The following is a 26,625-nucleotide window of genomic DNA, read 5'->3' on the forward strand; positions in this document are numbered from 1 at the left end:
GCCCATGTTAACAGGTTACAGCAGCCACACCACCGGCATCAGACGCGCGTCTCAAGCGCGTGTCTTGCGAGCATGAGATGCACGTCATCTAGAGAATAGAAGCGAAGCCTATTTTTTCCTTTTACCGCACGCGTGTCTCTAGCGTGTCTCTACACAAATAGACACAGAAAGACATTAAAATTATATTTTACAGGGCAGCCACAGCCAATCAAGGCTCGTTTTGATTTGAGACGAGAGGATGAGCTGAGCTCACAGCTGCAGTTCTCCTGCCCTCTGAAAACTACATAGGCTACAACGTGGCTTCGTTCCTCCCCTCCCCACCACACACACACAGACACACACACACACACACACACACAAATCATACTGCCTCGATTCTGAAGTGAGCCCAAGCGATCTTCAGTTAAAATCATCATTGTATTGTTTATAGCAAATTTAATAAAAGGTAAACTCTATAGGAAGATAGTTGGCAGACAGGCAGCAGCGCAGCAGCTGGACGCACCAGCCACGCTGCCTGTGTGGATGCCGCGGGTGTGCCAGCCGCAGCAAGCACGCCACGCACACGCACACGCCACGCACATGCAAGATGTGTGTCCCGGCCGTAACTTTGGATATTTGCCTGGTGACGTAGTGACTGGCTATACTATTTGACTTTTACTTTGCAGTTTGCACTTACTTTGTGGAGTATAATACTGGAATTACCAGCATGCACTTTTCATTATGGTGAGTACGTTTTGAATTTGCGTTTATATATTTTCTTACTATAGCCAGTAGCCACTATTTATTTTCCAAGTGTAAACCCATTATAATAGAGATGGCGATGTTACAGTTACACAAGTTCTACAATATGTTTCACGCACTGGTTATGTCTCAATAATCGTCATCATGGGCAGCTCATTCCTCCGCAAAAATGAATGTATCATCAGAGTTATTTAAAATAAACCATTCGTAAACGTCATGCAATCTGTGTGGACATTCATATTTATTGGCGAGATTACTATACTATAGTAGTTTCACAAGTGATATCTGAAGTTGATCTCTATTTGGGCATAACGTTATTTTAGTGCATCATATGCTATATATATATATATATATATATATATATATATATATATATATATATATATATATGTATATATATATATATATATATATATATATATATAAGAATGCTGTTCGTGGACTACAGCTCAGCATTCAACACCATAGTACCCTCCAGGCTGGTACGCAAGCTCAAGGATCTGGGACTAAACACAGCAATGTGCGACTGGATCCTGGATTTCCTGACAGACCGCCGCCAGGTGGTGAGGGTGGCCAACCTCACCTCCTCACGACTGACCATCAGCATAGGAGCGCCCCAGGGGTGCGTCTCCAGCCCCTTCTGGTACGACCTCTACACCCACGACTGCGTGGCGACTCAAACTTCGAACACCATCGTGAAGTTTGCAGACGACACAGCGGTCGTGGGGCTGATCTCGGGGGGCGACGAGACGGCCTACAGAGAGGAGGTGGGGGCCCTGGAACAATGGTGCCAGGACAACCACCTCTCTCTGAACGTCTCCAAGACCAAGGAGATCATTGTAGACTACAGGAGGGGGGGGGGGGGGCACACCCCCCCCAATCACCATCAACGGCACAGTGGTGGAAAGGGTGGACAGCTTCAAGTACCTGGGAGTCAACATCCACCAGGACCTGACTTGGGCCGGCCACACCGCCACTGTTGTCAAAAAGGCCCAACAGCGAATACATGGACTCAGGCGCCTGAAGAAATTTGGGCTAAGGCCAGAAATCCTTACGGACTTCTACAAAGGGCACCATTGAAAGCCTGCTGACTGGCTGCTTCACCACCTGGTACGGGAACTGTACCACCATGGACCGCAGGGCGCTACGGAGAGTGAGACGCGCGGCCCAGCACGTAAGGATGTGAGTTGCAGATCTGCATGAACTGTATAAACAGCGGTGCCTCAGGAGGTCCCTGAAGATCATCAAAGACACAAACCATCCCCACAACAGCCTGTTCTCCCTGTTACCCTCAGGGAGAAGATACAGGGTTCCAAAAGCACGCACAAATCGCTTGAGGAACAGTTTCTTCCCGCAGGCCACGATACTCCTTAACATACACAAATAGTGTAGTAGCCGTACTGTACCGTACTGTAGCTGCTACCATTACGTATGTCTAATGTTTAATTGTATGTTTAATAAGGAATATGCTATTTGCACCCGTATGTCAAATACGCCGAATTTAAAACGCAGAGTTTAATTGTATGTTTAATAAGGAATATGCTATTTGCACCTATATGTCAAATACGCCGAATTTAAAATGTTTAAGCACGGCTAAAGTATGCACAGGACATGTGCACCTATGTGCAGTGAATATGCCACTGTCTCTGACTTGTCTTATCACTATACTGCCTTATTGCTTGTTGTGTCTCTTGTTGTTTTTGCACTCATATGCCCTACATTTGTACTATGTTGTAAACGGAGTCCACAGCACAAGAATTTCACACGTGATACTTGTACCATGGAGTGACAATAAAAATCTTGAATCTTGAATCTTGAATCTTGAATGCTATTCAGTCTGAAATTCAGACTGAATAGCGTATGATGCGCTATTCAGAGCTTTTGAGATGGCTTTTTAATGACCGAAGGTGGACATAACTTTGGTTGTTGTTGAACATAGAATGATTTGTTTTAACAATCATTTTATACCTTATGCCATGTTAAGTAAACAGAATGTAAACTATTTGGAGTTGCGTTGCAGTCAACATCTCCAGTTCAGACAAGCGTGCTGGGTTTAGTCCAATCAGATCGCGGTTAATTTGTAAACAACCTCTCAGAGCCAATCGAGGGCTCTGCTTTTCACATACCTCCAGGTTGGTCCCACCTACACCATTGTTACTGTAGGCCTGCATCTCAATAGCCCTGCTGCCTGGTTGTATTTGAGACCTTTTGACGTGAGTTGAGCGTTTTTATTGGGGGGAGGGGGGGGGGACTCCGACTAGTCGACTACCTTTAGGGACAACTAGTCGACTAGTAAAATTCACTAGCCGTGAATGCCCTACCTAGTCTAGGACCTGGCTCAGATATACAGTATATGCACTCTATTTAGGAGAGAATATCTCAACGGTTATAGACTAATATGACTTGTGCGAACAACTTGGGATGCGTGCCAAAATCTCTATCAAGGGTGAAGAACCCGAAAATGGCCAAAAGGGCCTTTAAAAAAAAAAGTGAATGGGATTTTTTTCTTCAAAGATATCCTCATGAATTTCTACCAGTGTAATCTTCACATTAAAATTAGGGCTGTCAAACGATTAATTTTCTTAATCGCGATTAATCCTGCGATTAATTATAATTAATCGCGATTAATCGCATCTTTGTATCGCATGTTTAAAATGCTATATTTTGCATTACAAAGCATTTTTAATTAGATATTAATCATTATTACCAGTGTGTCGTGATTGGGAATCAAATGAATGCAAAGAAATGTACTTTGTGATCTTGAATTTTAGATTTATTTTCAATTAAATAGAAGTGTAATGTAGACAGGAGGTCACAAAATGTCTACAAAATGCATCTTGAATAGAAAATAAATGCACAATAATTGTAAACAGTCCAGAATGCTCCAGAACCGATACTTCCGGCGGCGGCGCTGTGGAGCAGTCGAAACCCAAAATGACACAGCCGAAGAAGGCTGTATCTGAGCTAAAAACTTTGGCACTTCCATGTGAATAATGGCTCGGTATTGGAAACTGTGTATTGATAACGTGTATATCGCGTGAAGCGATTGGAGCCGACCTCCCAGTGGTTAGAGGACCAGCGCATCCGAGACTCTGAAGGAAGAATGAGTGACGAGTCTCGCGCTAACTAGCTGGCTGCTAGCTGGCCGCTAGCTACTTTTAGGTGATCGCTCGCCTCAAACTCGATACTTCGGTGATATTTTAATTCCGTTTTACACAAGGCGCAAACTACGGCTCTCGACTTATCCACTGTGACATTTGGGAAGTAAAACGAGCCATTTAAAAGCGTATTGATGTCGTTCTCGCCTGCACATGCAGGAGACAGGAAACCAAACTGCTTGACTACAAGTACGGGTGCGCGAAGGGACAAAATAGCGGCATGCGATTAACGCGATTAAAACAAAATAACGCGTTATGATCGGCGCGCGTTAACGCGCGATTAACGCGTTAACGCTGACAGCCCTAATTAAAATAAATCTTTTTTGAGCCTATGGTCGGATGAAATCCACACAATTTGAAATCAATGCAATGTATGAAATAGTGTAATATATATATATATTTAAGCAATATAGCATGAGAGCCAGTGTGTTGTGGCAAATATATCCCGCTGCTCAGCTGTTATCCCACGAGGCGCTTGCTGAGAAGCTGAGAGCTTTCTGGAAAGCCCGACACGCAGCTCGAGCGCAGCGCTGCATTCTCAGTGCTTGCTGAGAAGCTGAGAGCTTTTCTGCAAAGCCCGACACCAACTAACGTTACAGGGTTAAATGTGGGGTTAACAGCCTTTTTTTTGCAAAGAAGACATTAGCCCGCGTCTATTCTTGTACAAAACATAATTTTCTGCAAAGTATTAGTAAAGTTATAAGCGAAGATCGATTCACAAGGATCTCACAGCTGTCTCCGCCATTTGTTTTTTCGACATTGTCATTTGAGGTAACCAAAGCCTTTTAGTAAGAGAGTTGCCATGGCAACTCAATAACCCATGGCCATGGGTTATTGGAGTGGGTTACTGGATTTATACAATGGCTGTGAACCAATCAGATTGCTTGATTTGAGAGAGCCGTTTTATAAATATATATATATATATATATATATATATAGAGAGAGAGAGAGAGAGAGAGAGAGAGAGAGAGAGAGAGAAAAAAAATAGGCTAGACAGATCGGATTTGAAAGTGGGGGAGAAAAAGCTAAACCAATTAAGTGCAGGCCCAAGTCAGGACAGCTAAGTGTGGGTGTAGCCTGGGAAGTGTGGGCTAGCCTGAGTGCAGCACGGGTCTCTAGTGAAGGAAACATGATGAGGAGTTGCTTATCAACCTGCTCAACTGTCTGCTGCAAGAATTACTATTGCTTCTCCCACAAGGTATTTTGTCCTCCATTACAGATGACGTGTTGTGTCTGTCTCATACACTTGACACCGCCGAGGTTAATGTTGTAGGGCTAACGTTATTTGTGACACAAACTTGTTATGCAAAGATGGACATTACGTATTGAGAATGTGTTGGCACTTGTTGGCCTCTCTTTTGACTTATCAACATTGTTTGGGTCTACCACCTGTTTGCCCCTGTGGCAGATTTTACAACTAAAACAGAACCTGTTTAAAATATGATGATGTCTCATCATCACTTTGAGCCAGGTGTGCTCTTCATTAAGCAGGTAACTTTCATGGATTAATTCATATAGTCTAGTAGGAAGGAGGGGGTATCATGCACCCCCCCGGAAATATACTTCTAATCAGCATTTCTAGATTGGAAAAATTGTGTAAAAAATGATGAGCTATGTTAACACATTCACTGCCAGCCGTTTTTTTTTTACTGTAGGTAGGTTTTGCCAGAGGTTTTTTTTGAGGATTCTGGCTCATCTTTCAAGACCCGAGGATTATTTTCTGCTAAGATTTTGTGAACACACAATATCTCAAAAGAACTAATAGAATGTGTGCTTTCTCTGTCTAAAAGAGTTAGTTTGTAGAGTTAGTAGTTATGTAAGCATTAGCAGTTGAATACAGCATGGTTTCAGCGTCTGAAAAATTATTCAGAGATAAACGGCTTTTTGTGAAATTCGATAGAACAGTCACTTTAACCATTCATTTTTGGCATCAGTAAGACGTCAGACATCTAAACAATAGTTTTGAACAGTAATTTCCTCCATAACAGCAGGAAACCCCCCTCTGCTTCCAACTCCTCCCTCCGTGGGCGTTCTTCTTGGCTGCAGCGGCCGTGTCACAAGCTTGTCACCAGTCTCACTGCTTTGCTGCTGCTGTGCCTGTCTGCGCGGCTGCTCTTTGAGGAAGTCTGGATGGACTCACTCGTTTCTTGGAGTTTTGGTTGAGAGCTTTGATGAAGCTTTTGCGATTCTGGTCATATTTATGCTGCGTGTTTCAAAGTGTGTTCCACCCGTAATCTATTATGCAAATTTGCAATCCCGCACCGCCAGCAATCAGCGCGAAAACGAAAGCGTTTTCGCCAATCCATTTTCATGAGAATGGCTTCGAGGAAGCCATTCTCATGAAAATGCTTGCCTTCCTCTAGTCAGGAGAGCACTGTCGCCACTTAGTGGGTCGGTGGAATGGGTTGTAAACGTTCGGTGGTTCCAATAATTATATAAGAGATGTAAAAGGGTTAGATGCACATCCCACGGTCAAAAAAAACAATAAATTTTTTTTGACGGAGTAATACGTCATTGGCAGTGAACCGTTGGATTTTTTTTGACGGAGTAATACGTCGTTGGCAGTGAACGTGTTAAAAAGTTGTGAAAATGTCCCACATATCATTTTTATGCAAATGAGTGCCGCCTTCACCAAAAAGTATATTTTCACTATATCTCAGCCAATATTGCAGATAACTGAAGAAATAAGGTGTCTAGACCCATGTGTTGAGGGTCAAGGATCATAATAAAACTATTCCTGAAGTGGCCACATGTATCTGTGGTGTGCTACTATGCAAATTAGTGCTGCCATTATAAAAATATACGTTTTTTGTTCATGTACTAAATACCTCAGTCTAAAGTTCAACCCCTTCGCTGATGCCAACTGTGTTATTTTGCTGGGTGTTCAACCTCCAAAACACAAGGTAAGAAGCTAACTCAGCTACACACCACATTACATCACAATACAGACGTGTACAGGACACAATTCTACTACAGGGTAAAAACGTGGTTATGGAGCTAGTAGCTAGTAGCTAGTTAGTACTACTAGCGAGCTAGTAAACATATTAAATCTAACTAGAACCTAGTTTGTTGGTGAAGCTGGGTTCATCTCTTATCTCATAATAAGGGGTTACACTTAGCGCATGCAAGGCAAGCAAGCTAGAACTGACTGTGCGATATTTCTAGTCAGATTTAAAAGTCCAGATTTCATAACAGGGTGCCTATAAGTTAATGGTGATTTGGTGGGAGCAGACAGTAAGCCTGCATGCCCAAAAGAAAACAGAGTGTAGGTCCTGCAGCCCACAAATGCTGTCCAACTACATGCATCCTTCATGTGCCATCATGTCTGATCGTGGTCATTTTAGACCCCTCACTAAAATCAAAGGAACTGCTACAGAAAAACTACAACAGCTTCATACAATCTGGAACTGACGTCTCCACCAGTCACATGAGTCCCCATACCGTGTGCAATAAGTGTGTGAGCAGATCCCTACAACTCTCCCCGATGACCTGGAAAGTGTTGGCTATCACCGCAACTGTTATCAGCACTTTACAGGCAATCTTCATCTTCTGGTAGATGATACAGAACCAGAACCATCAACCTTACAGTGGCATCACTCCCCCTGTACATTGTCTTCAGGGGGTTCTGCTAGATTCATCTTTACACCAGACTACATTTGTTGTGACAAAGTTGAGATCAAAGATGGTCATCGCAACACTGAGAGACCTGAATACTTCTCATCTTATAAGAACAACGAAAATGCATGGGAGCAAACTGAATCACAGGCTGAGAAATTGATGCCATTTCTTTCTGGCTCAAATATCAGCGTTTCTAATCCTCTTGCATGAGCGTACACTCCCGGAAGCACAGACAACTACCAAAATGTTGCTCTCTTACTTCGTCTGAATGTCCAACAGGCTTTCATAGAGTCCAATGATCTACCGTGGCTGCCAACAGCCAACGATATGGAGCTCACTTCTGAAAATCTCCCACCCCCAAGACCTCATCCAGTTCCTCAGCACGGTTATTGCTGGCAAGTAGAGACAAATGCAACATCTGCAGCGTTCAGTGTATGAAGCGTCTGGTATTCTCCTGGTATTTGGCAAGACCTGTGCTGGGCAGTGTCAGAGGGAAAATGGAAGTTACCAAAACACATTCTACACTGTGTGACCGCGAGGTACTTGTTCCCGAAGCAGGCAGTTCACCATGATATCAGACAGACTTGGCCACTCTGAGAGCTACGATTTTGGCTTAGAGCAGGAAACTCCCCTGGCCAAGGTCCTAGATGAAGTCTCAGCCTATCGAACACACAAAATTGTGACAGGACAAGGCAACCTCGTATTCCACTGTGAGTTGGATAACTTGAATAAAACCACTATCAATGTGCACGACAGCAACAGTGTGTGGGAGGAATAATGGTGCAGGAGGTCAAGACTGGGTTCGAGAGCAATAAGGTCCGAATGCTGCATCAACAAGTCGTAACAGCGTAGCCTGAAAGTCGACACACCAGAAACTCTCGCACACTTTACACATTTTACTTGTGTTGGCCCAAAGTTTCTTGATGGCTCATCATTCACACCCCCTGCAGAGAATGATACTGTCTATCTATGCTACTAAGATGCAAGAGTACTACATCTGGTTCTTCAGCAGGTATATCGGAAGCAGCGGCAAGCAGCCCGTGCCTGGACTAGGGGGCTCATAGTTAGCAAATGCTGTACGGAATTTAAACCATGATGGATGGTGTTTGGCCTTACAAGCAAAGAGGTCTTTGCCTTTTGCCTGCCTATGAAGTCGAACTAGACCCATTTTATCGGCCCGTGATTCAATTTGCTCCCATGCATTTTCGTTGTTCTTATAAGATGAGAAGTATTCAGGTTTCTCAGTGTTGCGATGACCATCTTTGATCTCAACTTTGTCACAACAAATGTACTCTGGTGTAGAGATGAATCTAGCAGAACCCCCTGAAGACAATTTACAAGGGGAGTGATGCCACTGTGAGGTTGATGGTTCTGGTTCCGTACCATCTACCAGAAGATGAAGATTGCCTGTAAAGTGCTGATAACAGTTGCGGTGATAGCCAACACTTTCCAGGTCATCAGGGAGAGTTGTAGGGATCTGCTCACACACTTATTGCACACGGTATGGGGACTCATGTGACTGGTGGAGACGTCAGTTCCAGATTGTATGAAGCTGTTGTAGTTTTTCTGTAGCAGTTCCTTTGATTTTAGTGAGGGGTGTAAAATGACCACGATCAGACATGATGGCACATGAAGGATGCATGTAGCTGGACAGCATTTGTGGGCTGCAGGACCTACACTCTGTTTTCTTTTGGGCATGCAGGCTTACTGTCTGCTCCCACCAAATCACCATTAACTTATAGGCACCCTGTTATGAAATCTGGACTTTTAAATCTGACTAGAAATATCGCACAGTCAGTTCTAGCTTGCGTGCCTTGCTGCGCTAAGTGTAACCCCTTATTATGAGATAAGAGATGAACCCAGCTTCATCAACAAACTAGGTTCTAGTTAGATTTAATATGTTTACTAGCTCGCTAGTAGTACTAACTAGCTACTAGCTCTCCATAACCACATTTTTACCCTGTAGTAGAATTGTGTCCTGTACACGTCTGTATTGTGATGTAGTGTGGTCTGTAGCTGAGTTAGCTTCTTACCTTGTTTTGTGGAGGTTGAACACCCAGCAAAATAACACAGTTGGCATCAGCGAAGGGGTTGAACTTTGGACTGAGGTATTTAGTACATCAACAAAAAACATATATTTTTATAATGGCAGCACTAATTTGCATAGTAGCACGCCACAGATACATGTGGCCACTTCAGGAATAGTTTTATTATGATCCTTGACCCTCAAAACATGGGTCTAGACACCTTATTTCGTCAGTTATCTGCAATATTGGCTGAGATATAGTGAAAATATACTTTTTGGTGATGGCGGCACTAATTTGCATACAAATGATATGTGGGACATTTTCACAACTTTTTAACATAGCTCATCATTTTTTACACAATTTTTCCAATCTAGAAATGCTGATTAGAAGTATATTTCCGGGGGGTGCATGATACCCCCTCCTTCCTACTAGACTAATAGGCTTTAGGGAAAAAAGATAGTTTGAAGCCTTAAGGTCCTTACACATCGGGAGCGTTTTTTGTGTGCGATTAATTTGCATGTCAATAATATTTTACGAACCTATATCAGTCAATGCAACCATCCATACCAACGGCGAAGTTTCGCTGAGCGTTGTTGCGGTGTTTTTTTTTTCGAACCACGGTCGATTTTTCAGAAATTCGCTTCCAACGTGTACACATCTGTGGCTGTGATTGAAACTCGCATCGCAATTTCGTACCGTATATTCGCATCGCTCTTGATGTGTAAGGACCTTTAGCTGTGCATACCGGCAAAGCAATTAGGCCTATATTCACATGTACACACATGCACAGTCTGAATTTTGCTGAGAAAGTACACAATTAGCAATTGTGTGTTGCTGTTGGCATGGAGTAATACGTAAAGTAATAATATTACTTTTGAAAAGAGTAATTCAATGTAATGTAATGACTAATGAGTAATATATATATTTTTTAAGTAACGAGCCCAACACTGTCCATGACACTACGTCTGGAAAATAGATTTGAACTATTGAATCTGTGTGAATCAGAAATGCTGACCTCTATTGATCATTTGCATGAGGATGAATGGCAACGGACTAAGAAGCACAATGATACAGATTCCGATTTTCAATGCAATTATTCAAGTTGAACAATTCAAATTCAAATATAAATAATTCAATTTCACTTTCTAGTTACACCTATTTCTGCTCATACCTTCCACCCAAAAAGTGCCCCTTGCTCTTAGATGTTCTTCTGTTAATCACTGTCCAACTTACCATCTTCTTGATTCTTGAGTTTCTTGAGGTTTCCTACAAGAAACTTCCCTTTCTTAAGGATCTCATAGAAGATATCTTTGCCTCCATCTCCACTAGCATTCAGTGACTCATAGAGTTCCCTCATCATATCCTGAGTGGTAGGTTTAGACATGATGTTATTGTAGGCTTCTTGCATGATAACGTCCTTAGTCAGGAGCTCATCCAAGATTGGTTTGACCATGTTCACTCTCTGGATCAGCGCAAAGCGATGTTCATCCACAAAGTGCTTCACTGAGGAGAAAGGGAATGAAAAATGAGCTGATTTGAGTGAGGATCAGGCTAAAATCATCTTATATCAGGCTACTTTGCTTTTGAAGGATTACTACATGAAGGCCTTGATTTGAAAAAAATATGTACTGTTATTTTCTATCTCCAAAAATCTGAAATCCATCAATGAATATTTCAAAATCACAGATAATCCAATTGTCTGATTTATCGCTGGTGAAATAATAGGCTGTTTGTCCTTTCCCGATAATTGCCTTTAAACATTCTGTTCTATGGCTGCTTGATCTAATTAGATTAGATTTTCTAAGTGAATATAAACATGTTTTCATCCATTTAAAAGAAATTACATTTTTGTTGTGTACAAATTATTTCAATCTGGAGTGATGGCCACACCTCTGCTCAGTCATCCTACATACTAACAGTGGCAGTGGGCTATTCCACTTCTGGCAGAATCTTGACTTTTGACTTCTGCACCAGTTGCTGCCAAAGACATAATAAAATTAAGAAATTTTTCCATCAACAAATCAACTGTTGCTAGTGTTGCTGTCAGCAGTATCACCACTGAATCCGTGCTCAGCCTGCTTGAAGGTAATGTATTGAAAGGATGGGTTGTAAAAGGTGAATGTTGGGATTCTGGGTCCCTCTGTTTGCATTAGGACCCTGTGTCACCTACCTCTCCTCGTGGTATCCTCTTTAGCCGTCACCATCGTTGCTCCCTGGTAAAATCACAGGAAATATTCATAAGAATATCATCGGTAATATAATGGTCATATTTGTTCTTTGTCTGACCTTATCTACGCTTCATTACAAACACACGGTACCCGCTGATGCATTTCTTCAGATTCACAACACAAACTTTCAGATGTGATGATGTGTTACTGCAGGACAAGAGGATCATATTTCACAACCCCCCACGCCACCCCCTTCCGACTAGGTTGATGTCTCTGTAGTAAATCTAAAGCTTCTCTGCACAGCAGGTTCTGGTCTAAACTGACGATCTGTTATAGTCTCACTCAACCTGCCAACTAAACTATGTCAATTATGACATCATGCACTGCAGCTCTAGTGGTGTGCATTGGTTTGGCTGCTCCATTGATTTCCAATTTCTAAACAGATGAGATGCGTTGTAATTATAATGTAGTTACATTACACACTGACTTGATGTTTAATCTGAAGAGGCTAACAGGCCAAATGTGTAGCTGTAGTAAAACATGTTGTACATGTACACACCTTAGCTGTGGAGTCCAGGTGTGTTTGATCCTCCTGGACAGACTGACCACTGGGGACATCTTTCCTTTGCTGCTCAACTCTGTGGAGAAAACATGAAGAATGAGGTCTCCATCTGAGTAAACAAATATGTTCCCCCAGCCCTATGTTCATTTAGCCCTATGTTCCCTCAGCAGCTCTATATGTTCCCTCAGCAGCTCTATGTTCCCTCAGCCCTATGTTCCCTCCGTTCTATGTTCTCTCTGCCCTATGTTGCCTCAGCTCTGTTCCCTCAGTTTTATGTTCCCTCAGCTCTACGTTCCCTCAGTTTTATGTTCTCTCAGCCCTGTTCCCTCAGCTCTACGTTCCCTCAGTTTTATGTTCTCTCAGCCATATGTTCCCTCAGCTCTATGTTCCCTCAGTCCTATGTTCCCTCAGCCCTATGTTCCCTTAGCTCTATGTTCCCTCAGCCATATGTTCCCTTAGCTCTATGTTCCCTCAGCTCTATGTTCTCTCAGCTCTACGTTCCCTCAGTTTTATGTTCTCTCAGCCATATGTTCCCTCAGCTCTATGTTCCCTCAGTCCTATGTTCCCTCAGCCCTATGTTCCCTTAGCTCTATGTTCCCTCGGCCCTATGTTCCCTTAGCTCTATGTTCCCTCAGCCCTATGGCCTGTCAGCGCTATATGAATATGAACAGGGAAATACTCTTCCGTCATGTGACTATTAAGCTCTATTGCAGACAAATCAAAACTATGCTGCCTCAGGAAAACAAGGCTTTGCTGGACAGTGGACACAACCTTAGAGATCATCATCTCACCTCTTAGCTTTAGTGCAGCTGTCATGATCCTCCTCTCTCTCACACTCACTCATAGTAGAGCAAACACCTACACACACACACACACACACACACACACACACACACACAGACTATAGATTGGATAGACTACACTGTATAGCCTATATTAACACGTTCACTGCCATTGACGAGATATCTCGGCTTACAGAATCCAACGGTTGACTGCCAATGACGAGATATCTCGGCTTAAAAAAAAAAAAAAAAATTTGACGGTGGGACGTGGATCAACGCTCCCCACGTCTCCTATAAAAATATTGGAGCCACCGAACGTGTACAACCCATTCCACCGACCGACTAAGTGGCGACAGTGTTCTCCAGACTAGAGGAAGGCAAGCAAAAAGCAGTGTGAGGAAGCCATTCTCATGAAAATGGATTGGCGAAAACGCTTTCACTTTCGCGCTTGGGAGCTGGCGGTGGGGTTTTGCAAATTTGCATAATAGATTACGGGTGGAACACACTTTGAAACACGCAGCATAAATAAGACCAGAATCGCAAAAGCTTCATCAAAGCTCTCAACACAAACCCCAAGAAACGAGCGAGCCCATATCCAGACTTGCCCAGCGGCCGCCAGCAGACAGGCACAGCAGCAGCAAAGCAGTGAGCCTGGTGACGCGAGGTTACAGCAGCAACAGAAACGAGCTTGTGACACGCCCGCTGCAGCCAAGAAGAACACACACGGAGGGAGGAGTTTGAAGGAGAGGGGTGTTTCCTGCTGTTATGGAGGAAATTACTGTTCAAAACTATTGTTTAGATGTCTGACGTCTTACTGATGCCAAAAATGAATGGTTAAAGTGACTGTTCTATCGAATTTCACAAAAAGCCGTTTATCTCAGAATAAATTTTCAGACGCTGAAACCATGCTGTATTCAACTGCTAATGCTTACATAACTACTAACTCTACAAACTAACTCTTTTAGACAGAGAAAGCACACATTCTATTAGTTCTTTTGAGATATTGTGTGTTCACAAAATCCTAACAGAAACAAATCCTCGGCTCTTGAAAGATGAGCCAGAATCCTCAAAAAAAAACCTTGGCAGAAGCTAACTACAGGATTGAAAAACGGCTGGCAGTGAATGTGTTAAGGGCACAAAATATAGAGCTGAAATGTCACGTGACATCTCTTGCTACGGAAGTGAGTTTCCCATTCATTTTCTCCAGACATTTAGAAAAATCCTTATATAACGAGTTTTAACCCAGCGAGCACTTTTCTATTGAAAATATGTTAGGGTCACCGTCGATAAAACGATCAAGACAGGTTCAAAAGTGAAAGTTTTTTCACCCACTATTTGCAGACGTTGATTGAACGTTCACAATTAGACCATATTTCACCAGGATCTTAGTTCCATTAAAAGGTAAAAATGGAATGCTCCACACAGCAGGATTCGAACAGCCGAAATCCCACTTTCAAATATAGCTGCTCTGCTAACTGAGCTATCAATGAAAAGTTATTGAGTACCTGGCACATACAGTATATACAGTACTCTGTCTCGATCTCTATCAATACTCTTACACAATGTTTGTCGCTTTGTACACGAATGTACCACAGGCTAAAGAATCATGAGGCAGGTGTATATTTTATATCATGTGTACCAGACTATTATATGTAACAGACTATTATGTTGACTGTGTGTGTGCGTGCATCTCTGTAGTCTGTACTGTACGGCTTCAGAGTTTAACTCAATTAACTCCGGACACCGGCAACTCCGGGGGGACACAGAGTGTGAAGCCCAGAGCACCTCTCTCCGCACTTCGTGCAGTTGCTGTTGCTTCGGATTCAATTCTGCATTCCAGGCAGTCTAGTCACAGCTAGTGTTGGAGATCTGCCGTATGTACGTACTTGTTGTACTAATAACTTGTAATGAAGTTATTTTGTCTAAAATACAGGCACATTGTGAAATCTAATGTTTATAGTTACAGGTTGTACGTCACAGAAAACCTTCAACACCAGCACAAATCTGTACTTTGAGTACTGTGCTCCCTAGTTTAGTAAACTACTAGAGAGAGGACGATTAACTGTGCTCACTAAATTCTTTCTATTTTCAATATTGCAAATGAAGTGTTTTAAAGTATCATTTTAAGAATAATCAGTTATATGATACTGTGATTATGTTTTAATGAATATGAACAATCAATGTTATGAATGTTTTGCATTTTAGAAAGTTTCAGTTCCTATTCCAAACAAACCAATATTAAAGTAAACTAGAAATAGAATTTTGGCATGGAACTTATATTTTTCTCCAACAGCTAGCGACTAAGTACTTGCGCATGCGCGTTACTGCAGGAACTCAATTCATTATTTTATAGTATTGCTGTAAAGTATTAACCATAGTTGTGTCCTGGAAGCTTTTTGCTGGCAGCACATAGCCTATATAGTTCCATATTTATGATATTTCATGTGACATAAAATGCGTTGAAATGTAGTGTTTGTGTAGACCAGATAACTCTCAGTTACACAATAAATTGGAGAAATGCCAATTCACACACTATCAATAGTGTCTCTCTTTCAAGCTACAACTATAACAAATCATCAACATGATTAATTAAATTGTGTTTTTTGACAGGCTGTTTGCACAACTGCTGTTTGTTTTAAACAGCAGTTCATGTTGAAACCATGCACTCTGAAGTCTAACTACTCTATACTTTAAGCTAGACACTCCATTTAAAGATATAATATGCAACGATTTCGTTTAAAAACATGATTATACAAAAGTTTCCCCTCAAAATGATCACTTCTGGCCCAGATAATAGTGTGGCAGTGTGTTTATGTAGAGAGACGCTATTCTGCTCCTCCTAAATGTTGCATAGACGTAAATACAAAACATTATTTATCTTTCAGTAAATGTAGTTTAGCGCCACCTGGTGGCTGTGTTTATGTTAAGCTCAGGCTCTCAATAAAGTTTATAAGTTTGAATCGGCCATTTTGTCAGACACCTCATGGCAAGAAGCATCTCACATTCCTCTTCCATCTGCTTGTTTGTTCTTCAAGAAGCATAATCTGTAAGTTTATTTTATTATAATGTCAACATGCCTGTTAACATGTCAGATTGTAAGAATGATTACTGTAAGCTGTTAACTTGATGTTAGATGCTTGTCATGTCAACTTGTTAGTGTTAATCACAATTTGTGGTATGTAGACCTACAGTAAATATATTTGCATATACTTGAGTTGTTTTGCTAGCTTTCATATTACATGTTAGCTTTGTTATTCTTACTACAGTTGCTATTTTATTTGTATGGAAATATTATATGATTATAATGGGACTTAATATGTCTCTCTTTGTATTGTTTTACAGTTTTACACCGCTTCCATTAAAACGCCTAAAGCCAGCTCCTGTCTTGGGTCCTTTATGGGAGAGTGTTTAGCTCGCTGCATAACTATGTACGCAAACGAATAGTGAGGGCATAAGAGACGCTGCCCTTTGTGTATTTTCGTGGTGCAACATTGTTTTGTTGTGTTCTGTGTTTATGTGGTTGAGCGAGGCTGTGTTTATGTGAAGAGAGTTCTGGTAAACCTATGTATCAGGATTTTTTTTTTTTTTTTACTTTAAATGAGTCACCACTTTTAGGACTCTATCACCTTAATTCAGCTTTCATTTATCTGTAGTACTCTTTGAGAAATCCCAGTTTGTTTTATGCTTTTTTCAACCTTTATAATGTGGCAGCCTATGGAGCAGGAACTCACTCAAATTCAAGAGGCTCACAGGGCTGTTGTGTTTCTGACTTGGTTTGTGGTTGTTTTGATTCATAAAACATTCAAAATCCTTACTACCAACACTACTGTACTGTACTGTACTGTACTGTACTGTACTGTACAGTACTGTACTGTACAGTCAACATAGTGAGGTCATCAAGCAGCGCCCTAGTTGATAAAAAGGTGATAAAATGTTGTTCATCTTGCTAACAAATGTAGGTAAATTTCAGACATGAAATCAGTGTTCTGTCTTCTCTGAGGTGAAATGCAAATTAACTAGAGTCACGTGATCAAATGTTCCATGTCCTGTTTAACACTACATACAGTACTAGTTAAACATTTGGATACACTTTCTCATTTAAGTGAATGGGAAGGTGTGTTCAAACTTTTGACTGGTACTGTACATTATATACATCAGAAGCTTGAGCTACTTCTACTCTCACTCACAAAGTCAAAATAAGTGTTGTGATATATAGGTTGTACGAGACATAAATGTTTGTTTGGCACAGCTTTTCAGCAGATTTCATAGTTTTTGCTGCAGTGGCGCCTGGAAGTACTTTTTTGTTGTTGTGATATCACACAGATGACAGATTCGCCCTATTGAAAGGATGGGTTGTAAAAGGTGAATGTTGGGATGGGACCCTGGATCCCTCTGTTTGCATTAGAGCCCCAAATCACTAAGCTGAATGCAAATGCAGACTCGCAGACTTTGCGGGATGTGAGAAATACCCAATTTAGCCATAGCCTGGTCCTTATTTACAAACCTTTCTGTATATGAATGTGTGTAGCCTATATGTTGTATAGAGCAGAGGTTCTCAAATGTTTTTCAGCCAAGGACCCCTTACAAGATAGAAAATATACCGGGGACCCCCTCATTCTGATTTGTGATTTTGGGCTAAGCTTAATTGTTTCCACGGTAACGTGCTTGACTTTTAATTTGATAGGTTTGTTATTAGAATGTAATCCATGAACCATTTTAGATTTAAAGCATAAACTATTTTCGTTGAACTATGAAGATTTTGCAAAAAAAAAAAAAAAAAAAATTTTTTTAACACGTTCACTGCCAATGACGTGTTTTTACGTCAAACAAAATCCAACCGTTCACTGCCAATGACGTGTTTTTACGTTAAAAAAAAATCGATTTTGTTTTTTTGACGGTGGGATGTGCATCTAACCCTTTTACATCTCTTATATAAGTATTGGACGTGTACAACGTGTACAACCCATTCCACCGACCCACTAAGTGGCGACAGTGCTTTCCTGACTAGAGGAAGGCAAGCAAAAAGCAGTGTGACGAAGCCATTCTCATGAAAATGGATTGGCGAAAACGCTTTCGTTTTCGCGCTGATTGCTGGCAGTGCGGGATTGCAAATTTGCATAATAGATTACGGGTGGAACACACTTTGAAACACGCAGCATAAATATGACCAGAATCGCAAAAGCTTCATCAAAGCTCTCAACCAAAACTCCAAGAAGCGAGCGAGTCCATCCAGACTTCCTCAAAGAGCGGCCGCGCAGACAGGCACAGCAGCAGCAAAGCAGTGAGACTGGTGACAAGCTTGTGACACGGCCGCTGCAGCCAAGAAGAACGCCCACGGAGGGAGGAGTTGGAAGCAGAGGGGGGTTTCCTGCTGTTATGGAGGAAATTACTGTTCAAAACTATTGTTTAGATGTCTGACGTCTTACTGATGCCAAAAATGAATGGTTAAAGTGACTGTTCTATCGAATTTCACAAAAAGCCGTTTATCTCAGAATCATTTTTCTGACGCTGAAACCATGCTGTATTCAACTGCTAATGCTTACATAACTACTAACTCTACAAACTAACTATTTTAGACAGAGAAAGCACATATTCTATTAGTTCTTTTGAGATATTGTGTGTTCACAAAATCTTAGCAGAAAAGAATCCTCGGGTCTTGAAAGATGAGCCAGAATCCTCAAAAAAACCCTCTGGCAGAACCTACCTACAGTAAAAAAAAAATGGCTGGCAGTGAATGTGTTAATTACATTACATTTACATTACGTCATTTAGCAGACACTTTTGTTTTATCCAAAGCGACTTACAATATCACAATTTGTCAACAGTACAGAAAACCACTATGCAACACAATCAATGACAGCCAAGATATTTTGATAGACTAGCACCATGTAGGAAGTAGTTTGAGAAGGAATAAGTAACATGTAGCATTTTATTAAAAAAAAAAAAAATTTACTTGAAAACTTTTCGCGGACCCCCTGGCAAAGTGCCACGGACCCCTGGGGGTCCGCGGACTCCCATTTGAGAACCACTGGTAGACAAAGTGAACATCACTCCCTGCCTCTCTCAGCGTACCAGCATCTGAAAAAATACAAATGGCAGTGAACGGTGGAGATGATACTTTTTTTATCCCATTTGAATTGTGCCACGGGGGACACATATCATGTTTGTCAATGTAAACAATAACTTTCCAAATCAAGTTTGGGGGTCATGGTGGCACAGTGGTAAGTGCTGTCGCCTCACAGCTAGATGTGTTCGATTTCCACCTGGGACCAATCCTGGGTTCGATTCCCACCTGGGACGCTGTGAGCGCTGAAGGAGTGCGTGCCCGTCCGCATGTCCTCGAGTGCCCACTGCCCGGGTGGGGTTGTCAAAAGGGCCTTTCTGTGTGGAGTTTGCATGTTCTCCCCGTGCCCCCTGGGGGTTTCCTTCATAAAGGAACCCCCTTCACCAAAACATGCAATATCCTGATCACTGATGTGGTTCCTCCTCTGGTCGTTCGGGGCGCCTGTTCAGAGGGAGGGGAACTGGTTGGAATAGCGTGATCCTCCCACGTGCTATGTCCTACCGGTGAAGCTTCCCCTGTCAGGTGAAAAGAAGCGGCTGGCTAACTGCCCATGTCTCGGAGGAAGCATGGAGCCAGTTTCGGCTCTCCCCAGATCGACAGAGGGTGGAGCAGCAACCAGGATAAATAAATTAAAATTAGCACCAATGGGGGATAAAAATGGTTTGTGGTAAAACTGTGGCACTACAGTATAAGTTATAATGAGAAAGACTACGCACAACCAGTCACATAAGTGTTGTTGATGGTGTGATTGTGCAAGACGAGAGATGCAGTCGATTGACAAAACGAAACCTTATGTTTCGGTTTCAGGACAAACTGCGACATTCTTGACATACACAGTTCTCTTTTAAATGGACAAACTTTACATGTGGAGCTCATGGCACAATTCAAACGGGATCAAAATAGTATTGTCTCTCACCATTCATATTTTTTCAGACGCTGGTACGATGATAGAGGCAGGAAGTGACGTTCACTTTGGCTCTCTATAGAAATAAAGGCGGCTAAAAGTGGCTTTACCGGCTTATAAATTATAATGTCACACTAAGTACGACATTTGGATTCAGCATCAGTCTCCCCGTTTCACCTACCTGCCATCATGTCTTCTACCTTCTCTTTATCGGTCGCCATCGTTGTTCCCTGGTAAAATCACAGAAATATTCACAATCACAAGAATATTATTGTTAATTTAATCGTGATATAAGTTCTATTGTCTGATACTATCTTCCCCTTCATTACAAACACACAGTATCTGGTACATTATGCATTTCTTCAGCTTCACAACTGACCCAAACTTTCAGATGTGATGTGTTACTGCATGACAACAGTGGCCCCGGCACCATCATATTTCATAGTACGGACAAGCCATTGTGCTGCTCTATTGATTTTCACTGGTGTGAATGGATGAATGAATGAATGAATTGATTGATTGATTGATTGATTGATTGATTGATTGATTTAAGAAAGTTGTTAAAAATACAAATGAACAGATAAAATCCAGACACCGGTATTAAAATTGTTGAGGAATAAAACATAATAAAGTCCATGAGTTGTTTCCATTGTGGTCCTCGTTTGTAAAAACACGGTTGGCCCAGAATGAGCCATCCAAGATAGAATAAAACAGCACATCAACAATACACACATCACACACAGAAACCACAAACAACGAAGACAGTGTCCCTGTGTTTATTGTTTCTTTGAGTGTTTCTAAACAGATATGAGATCAGTTGTAATTATAATTTAGTTACATTGATTACACACTGACTTGTTGTACATGTACACACCTTAGCTGTGGAGTCCAGGTGTGTTTGATGCTCCTGGACAGACTGACCACTGGGGACTTCTGTCCTTTGCTGCTCAACTCTGTGGAGAAAACATGAAAATGAGGTCTCCACCGAAGTAAAACAATGTGTCCCCTCAGCTCTATGTTCCCTCAGCTCTATGTTCATTTAGCCCCTATGTCCCCTCAGCTCTATGTTCATTTAGCCCTATGTTCATTTAGCCCCTATGTTCCCTCAGCTCTATGTTCCCTCAGCCCTCTGTTCATTTAGCCCCTATGTTCCCTCAGCTCTATGCCCCCAAACCCCACAGTCAGTTCAAATTTTGTCCATTTAACACACAGTTAGGCGCCCATGCCGAACCAATTTTAGATCTCATGACTTGAGTCCTCTTCTCAGGAGAGATGGATAACAACATCTGATTAAAGTCTTACCTTTGCTCAGCAGAGGGCGCTCCATCCACACAGCTGGGCCCAGGGGAGTCTGCTCTCTGGATCCTGATAGAAATAGGAGAGACAAAATAAGTGCAGTTTGAACCTGAAGAGAAGCAGCATTTTGACCAGAAGGTCACCGGTTCAAATCCCAGAACCAGAAAGAAAACCTGTGAGAGGAGAGTGAAGGAGAAACACTCTCCTCTTCCTCAACAGCTGCTATTGTTGTACAGATGTTACCTGTTTGGAAATACACTATTGTACCATCGCAGTGATCACAGTAATGGTTGGATTTTTCTGTTTGCACCAGTAAGTCCAACAAGATGTCAAACAAAAGCTGATCAATCCACGGATTCCAGTGCTATTAGTCTGATCACTCTATGACCAAAACTCACTGAACTAGCAGCCGAAGAATAACCAGACAGTTAGCAGCAAAGGCTAACATATATAGCTACAAACTTTCTCTACATGAAAAATGTTAAGAGCAATGTTCTATTATTGTTAAAGGGATACGCCCACCTTGTGGGAGTTTCGTCCATTTGCCATATCGCCCACATAACCAAGATACACAATGCCTTTACAGGCACTCTCCGTACAGTATGAAGTGAGCTACAGTCGCCCAGTTAGTTAGTATCACCAAAGAATTGGAGGAAACCGTACAGCCGTTCAAAGTCACTAAAAACACAGGTGGCAGCTCCGACTTGAAAACTCTGGGGGGAAAATCTACCCCGACTAGGCTGGGAATCAGTTGTCTGACGTCACACAATGGCCTCAACCCTGGAGTATGTAGTCCAAAGTATGAATAAGTTAGATTTGCTCAGTCCTCTCGATGTGCCACTGTGACTGCTTTTGGGTAGAACCCTCAGCTTCACAGCTGCCTGCCATCACAATCAGCCTTCCCATATAAACTCCAGCGCAACACCCCAGTCCTCGCCAGATTATAGACTCATGTACACTAGGGTTTAAGATAAGATGTGGAGGATGATCAACAAGCGCGTTGCTGCGACATTTGGAGTCGCAGAAACCCCGCAAGTGAAGCATACTTAACACCAAAAGCCTCGGTGGCCGAAATACTGTCAGAAATGGCAGCATATGACGGATTCTTAAAGCCGTGAATTTTGCACAAGCGGCGCAGGCCGTGATTGTTTGCACTAGTTTATTGATTCAATTGCACTTGAACAATGAATGTCACTTGGAAAGTAAATGAAATTGTTTGGCTATTATAGAAAGGCTGCTGAACGCTATCAGAATATGGAATCCATCTCAGCTTAATTGAAACACGCAAAATAACTTGCTTTAACGAATTTCATTTGTTTATTGTCCAATATCACTTCCCAAATTAAGTGCTGTAACGAATTCCGTTTATTTATTGTCAAATAACATTTCCATGAGGCTGTTCTTATCAGCAGACGATCACATGCAATGAACACGGCATTTCATATGAAGTTTTTATCTTAAATTATAATGTTTGTTAACATAAATTCATTATTTTTCTTTAATCCTATAATAAGAATGAGAATAATTATTGATATCAGCAAATAAGACACTACAGCATCAAATTAGCAACCCATAGATTTATTAAAAAAAAAAAAAAGGGCGATTTCCCGGGATTTTTCTTCATTTCCCGTTTCCCGCTATGCCTCATTTTCGGGAAAAATATTAAACCCTAATGTACACGTCAGTCACGTCTCCAGGTTAGAGAGCTGCGCGGGCCTGAAATCTCGGCCCGAGCCCTCCCCGGCCCGTGACATGCAGGCCCGTGCCCGACCCGGCCCGGATGAGTCATGAAATTAATTGGCCCGAGCCCGTTGCGAGGCCCGACATCAATATCACGATATGACGACACATCTCTCTCTCCCTCTCTGTGCATGCTGCCGCGCTGCTGAACTCGTTGGTACAAAACGTTGCTAGACTGTGTTGCCTATGAAGACAAACACTGCAGCTTTCTCTCTGTCTCTCTCTCCCCCTCTCACACACGCTACCGTGGCCTATCAACATCCACACATGTCTCGAGAAAGAGAACGTTAGATCGTTTAATTGCCAACAGCAACAATGCCCACAAACTGAAACATTATGTCACTCAAGCATATCGAAATTAAAACAGCAGACTTACCGTTTATAGCTGCATTGAATAACGTCACATTAGTGTCCTCACAATGTATGGTAGATGGGTTCATTTTGAACAGGTTGAAATGAGCTTTCCCTACTGCAGTGGGGACTGTTTAACTCTCCCCTCGCAAACTTTGTTTTATGTCCATCGATCTTATTTCTCTCTCACGACACGGACACGGACGGACACACGCGGCTTGTTTTGTTGTTGTTTTTTACGCTGACGGAGTGGCAGACTACGTCACGGTGAGGGTGTGTGTGTCTGTGTGTGTGTGGCTGTGGCTAGGCGAGTGTCTGTGCAGTGTGCGCTCCTCCTCTTGTGTGACTGCTCTGCTGTGTAAAATCAAGCGAGTAATACAACGTTATTTTATTTAATTATTGAAAAACGGCCCGACCCCGGCCCGGCCCGGACCTATTAATTAAAAAAAAAGAAAAAACGAGCCCGGCCTTGGCCCGTATTGGCAGGCCCGAGGGGCCCGCGAGGGTACCCTCGGGTTTGCAGCACTCTACTCCAGGTTCTCTAGCACTTCTTGCAATTGTTGTTATTCTGTTCTGTTCTGCTGTTCTGGTCCTAACCTTCTCCCTGTCTCCTTGCCCAGGATCTCCAGCCTGCCTTCCTGCCTCAGACCAAGCCTGCAGACCTACCACCAGCCACATTCCAAACTACCATATAAACACCTGTTCTTCCCTGCTAACTGCCTAGCCTGCTTCTCTGCCTTTTAAGTCCAAACTGTTACACCTGGGCCCTTTCTCAATACCAAGAATGCGTTCTTGTTCTTGTGTTCTTGGGGAGAACATTCTTGCTAGTCGTTCTTGGAAGAATGAACTTGCTAGGTCACAAGCACACATAATGCTGTTGGCAGTTTGAGACGATGCGTTCTTGAGGGTATTGCGCAATACCAGCGCAGAGGCCGCCTGCAGTACTACACAAATAAAAAGCTCAGCTGATGTAGATGCAGCCAATTGTGCTCTGGAGTTTTTTTTGCCATTTTTCGACATAAATGTTGGTAAAGTGGCAACTTATTGAAACCTACTACCCTGCTTGTAGGCATCAAAAGTCATCAGAAATTAATTTAGTGATGAAATAAAACTTTAAATTGTAAAAAAAAACTTCCCGGAGCTTATGGCGTCTTCTCTGCTGCGTTCTGCTTCCGCTTATGCAGAAATGAATGCTGGGATACGTGCCTTGCCAAGATGACACAAGTCACCAACCAGAGCATCCTCGGTAAAGTGGGCGTGTCGAGAACACATCTTGGCGAATGTGAATTTTGCATTGGAACAGTACTTGGGCTGCGACTGATGACGTCTAGTCTATTTTTCACACGAGCCGTGAGCAGTACACAAGCAGCCAGGCATGAAGTCAATACAGGTTGTGACCGGCGCAGAGCAAAACAGAGCGAGGTGTGGAGCAAAACAGAGTGAGGTGTGGAGCAAAACAGAGTGAGGTGTGGAGCAAAACAGAGTGAGGTGTGGAGCAAAACAGAGTGAGGTGTGGAGCAAAACAGAGCGAGGTGTGGAGCAAAACAGAGCGAGGTGTGGAGCAAAACGGTGTGGAGTGCTTCTGGGGTGAATAGCAAGGCTCCTACTCGACGCTGCTCGATGCTTCCTTGGCGCGCTGCTTCTGGTGTGAACCAAGTGTGTATCCCCTCAGATGGCATCAACCAACACTACTGGCTCACAGATTAATATAGATCATCCTCTTACCTCTTAGCTTCCATCCGGCTGTCATGTGGGTTCTCATCTTGCAGTAGTAACGCTGTTACCGGACAGCGAGAAGGTTGTGGGTTCGATTCCTGCCTGGGCCGGTAACCCTGGGGGCATAGTCTCCCCATGTCTTTGCTGTCTGGTGTCCAGGTGGGTTATGTCGTAAAAAAGGCCCTTCTGTGTGGAGTTTGTTCTCCTCGTGCTCACCTGGGGTTTACTCCAGATAAAACCCCCCACTAAAAAACATGGCCACAAAGAGAACACAGGTTGTATATGATGTCACTATGAAGGCCATCCACAAACAGCAGGTGATTTGAAAGACTTTAGCAGCTGGTGTTACAACAGTCACATGATACAATGTCAGCTAGTATATCCATCAAACAGTCATGTTACCTTGGAAGATGTTTGCCTGGTGAATTCACAGCATCCAGATCAAATCCCAGAGACCTTCTGCCTTCATCTGAAGTGGAGACACTGACAGAGAAAACACAGTGAACTAAACAGCAGAGCAACACACGTGAAGGAGGAAATATTTATATGGCTTCAAAATTCAATGAGAGAGTGTGTGTGTGTGTGTGTGTGCAGTGGCGTGCCGTCCATTAGGCGAACTAGGCAAATGCTACGGGCGCTTGAGCCGTTAGGGGCTTAGGGGCGCCAGAAAGGGTATAAAAAAAAAAAAATTACAAATACTTTTTCATGATAATAGACCTACTATTATTTTACAATAGTAGACAAAAAATAAGCAGAACAATGTCTTAAGTCTTTAAATAATAGTGAAATCATTTTTCTAATTCTGGCTTTCTGGCTGCCTGGGCTGCAGCACTTTCACCATGGTCCCTAATCCATACCACCCCAACCCCTGCGCGGCCGCCCCCCCTTCTACCTGCTCGGAGCTTTTTCCCAGAGTGGGGGAAGGGAGCTGGAAGGTGGGTGCTGAGGGTGCTGCAGCACCCCCTGGTGGCAAGAAATGGGATTTTTGAAATTGTTGGATTTGGCTGTCTTGTGTTTATACCACCAACAAGATGCATTAAAAACAGTTTGTGCTTCCCAGCTCTAATCTTATTTCATACGCTCTCTCTTCAAAAGTGTTTGATTTTCATCATAATCTGGTTTTCCATAATAATAATAATAAGTTCAGTGTTTATGCCTGTGTTGCTGTCTGTTGTAGTGTAAAACGACTAAAGGGAGAGCAGGTGCTTACATGAAAGTGAATGAGAAAAGGAGAAGATACTGAATAATGACATCACAACAGTATAATCCTAATGTTAATTTAAAATTAAATATTCTTCTAAATATGGATGAAAGTCCAAAAAACGTCAAATTTTCTTTGGCGCTGCCCTCGCGGGCAGCACCAAGAGTCCCTTCCTTACAGCACCCCCTACCTAAAAGTACTTCCAGCGCCACTGGAAGGGCGATTCTGAGCCTGCACTGCAGTGGTGGAATTAGCTGCGATATAATTTTTATTATATTTTCTTTGGGGGAGGGGGGG

The 26,625-nt window shown here is 42.5% G+C and overlaps 1 protein-coding gene across 5 annotated transcripts in view; it reads right to left on the reverse strand.

Annotated features, from left to right (window-relative positions):
* LOC310772608 (protein NLRC3-like) overlaps positions 1-26,625 on the reverse strand; it is a 153,051-nt gene that overhangs the window by 113,377 nt on the left and 13,049 nt on the right. For all 5 annotated transcript variants that reach the window (XM_083632451.1, XM_083632449.1, XM_083632448.1 and 2 more), the window contains exons 2-10: positions 25,530-25,610; positions 25,137-25,372; positions 21,327-21,389; positions 20,899-20,977; positions 20,206-20,254; positions 13,066-13,132; positions 12,272-12,350; positions 11,715-11,757; positions 10,778-11,047 (exon numbers count right to left, since the gene is read on the reverse strand). In XM_083632451.1, the coding sequence (XP_083488577.1) occupies positions 10,778-11,047; positions 11,715-11,757; positions 12,272-12,350; positions 13,066-13,132; positions 20,206-20,254; positions 20,899-20,977; positions 21,327-21,389; positions 25,137-25,264 (778 nt within the window). In that variant the 5' untranslated portion in view covers positions 25,265-25,372; positions 25,530-25,610. The remainder of the gene's footprint in view (positions 1-10,777; positions 11,048-11,714; positions 11,758-12,271; positions 12,351-13,065; positions 13,133-20,205; positions 20,255-20,898; positions 20,978-21,326; positions 21,390-25,136; positions 25,373-25,529; positions 25,611-26,625) is intronic.

The sequence above is a fragment of the Poromitra crassiceps genome, assembly GCF_964638095.1.
Source record: "Poromitra crassiceps genome assembly, chromosome: 3".
Classification (NCBI taxonomy): Eukaryota; Metazoa; Chordata; class Actinopteri; order Beryciformes; family Melamphaidae; genus Poromitra; species Poromitra crassiceps.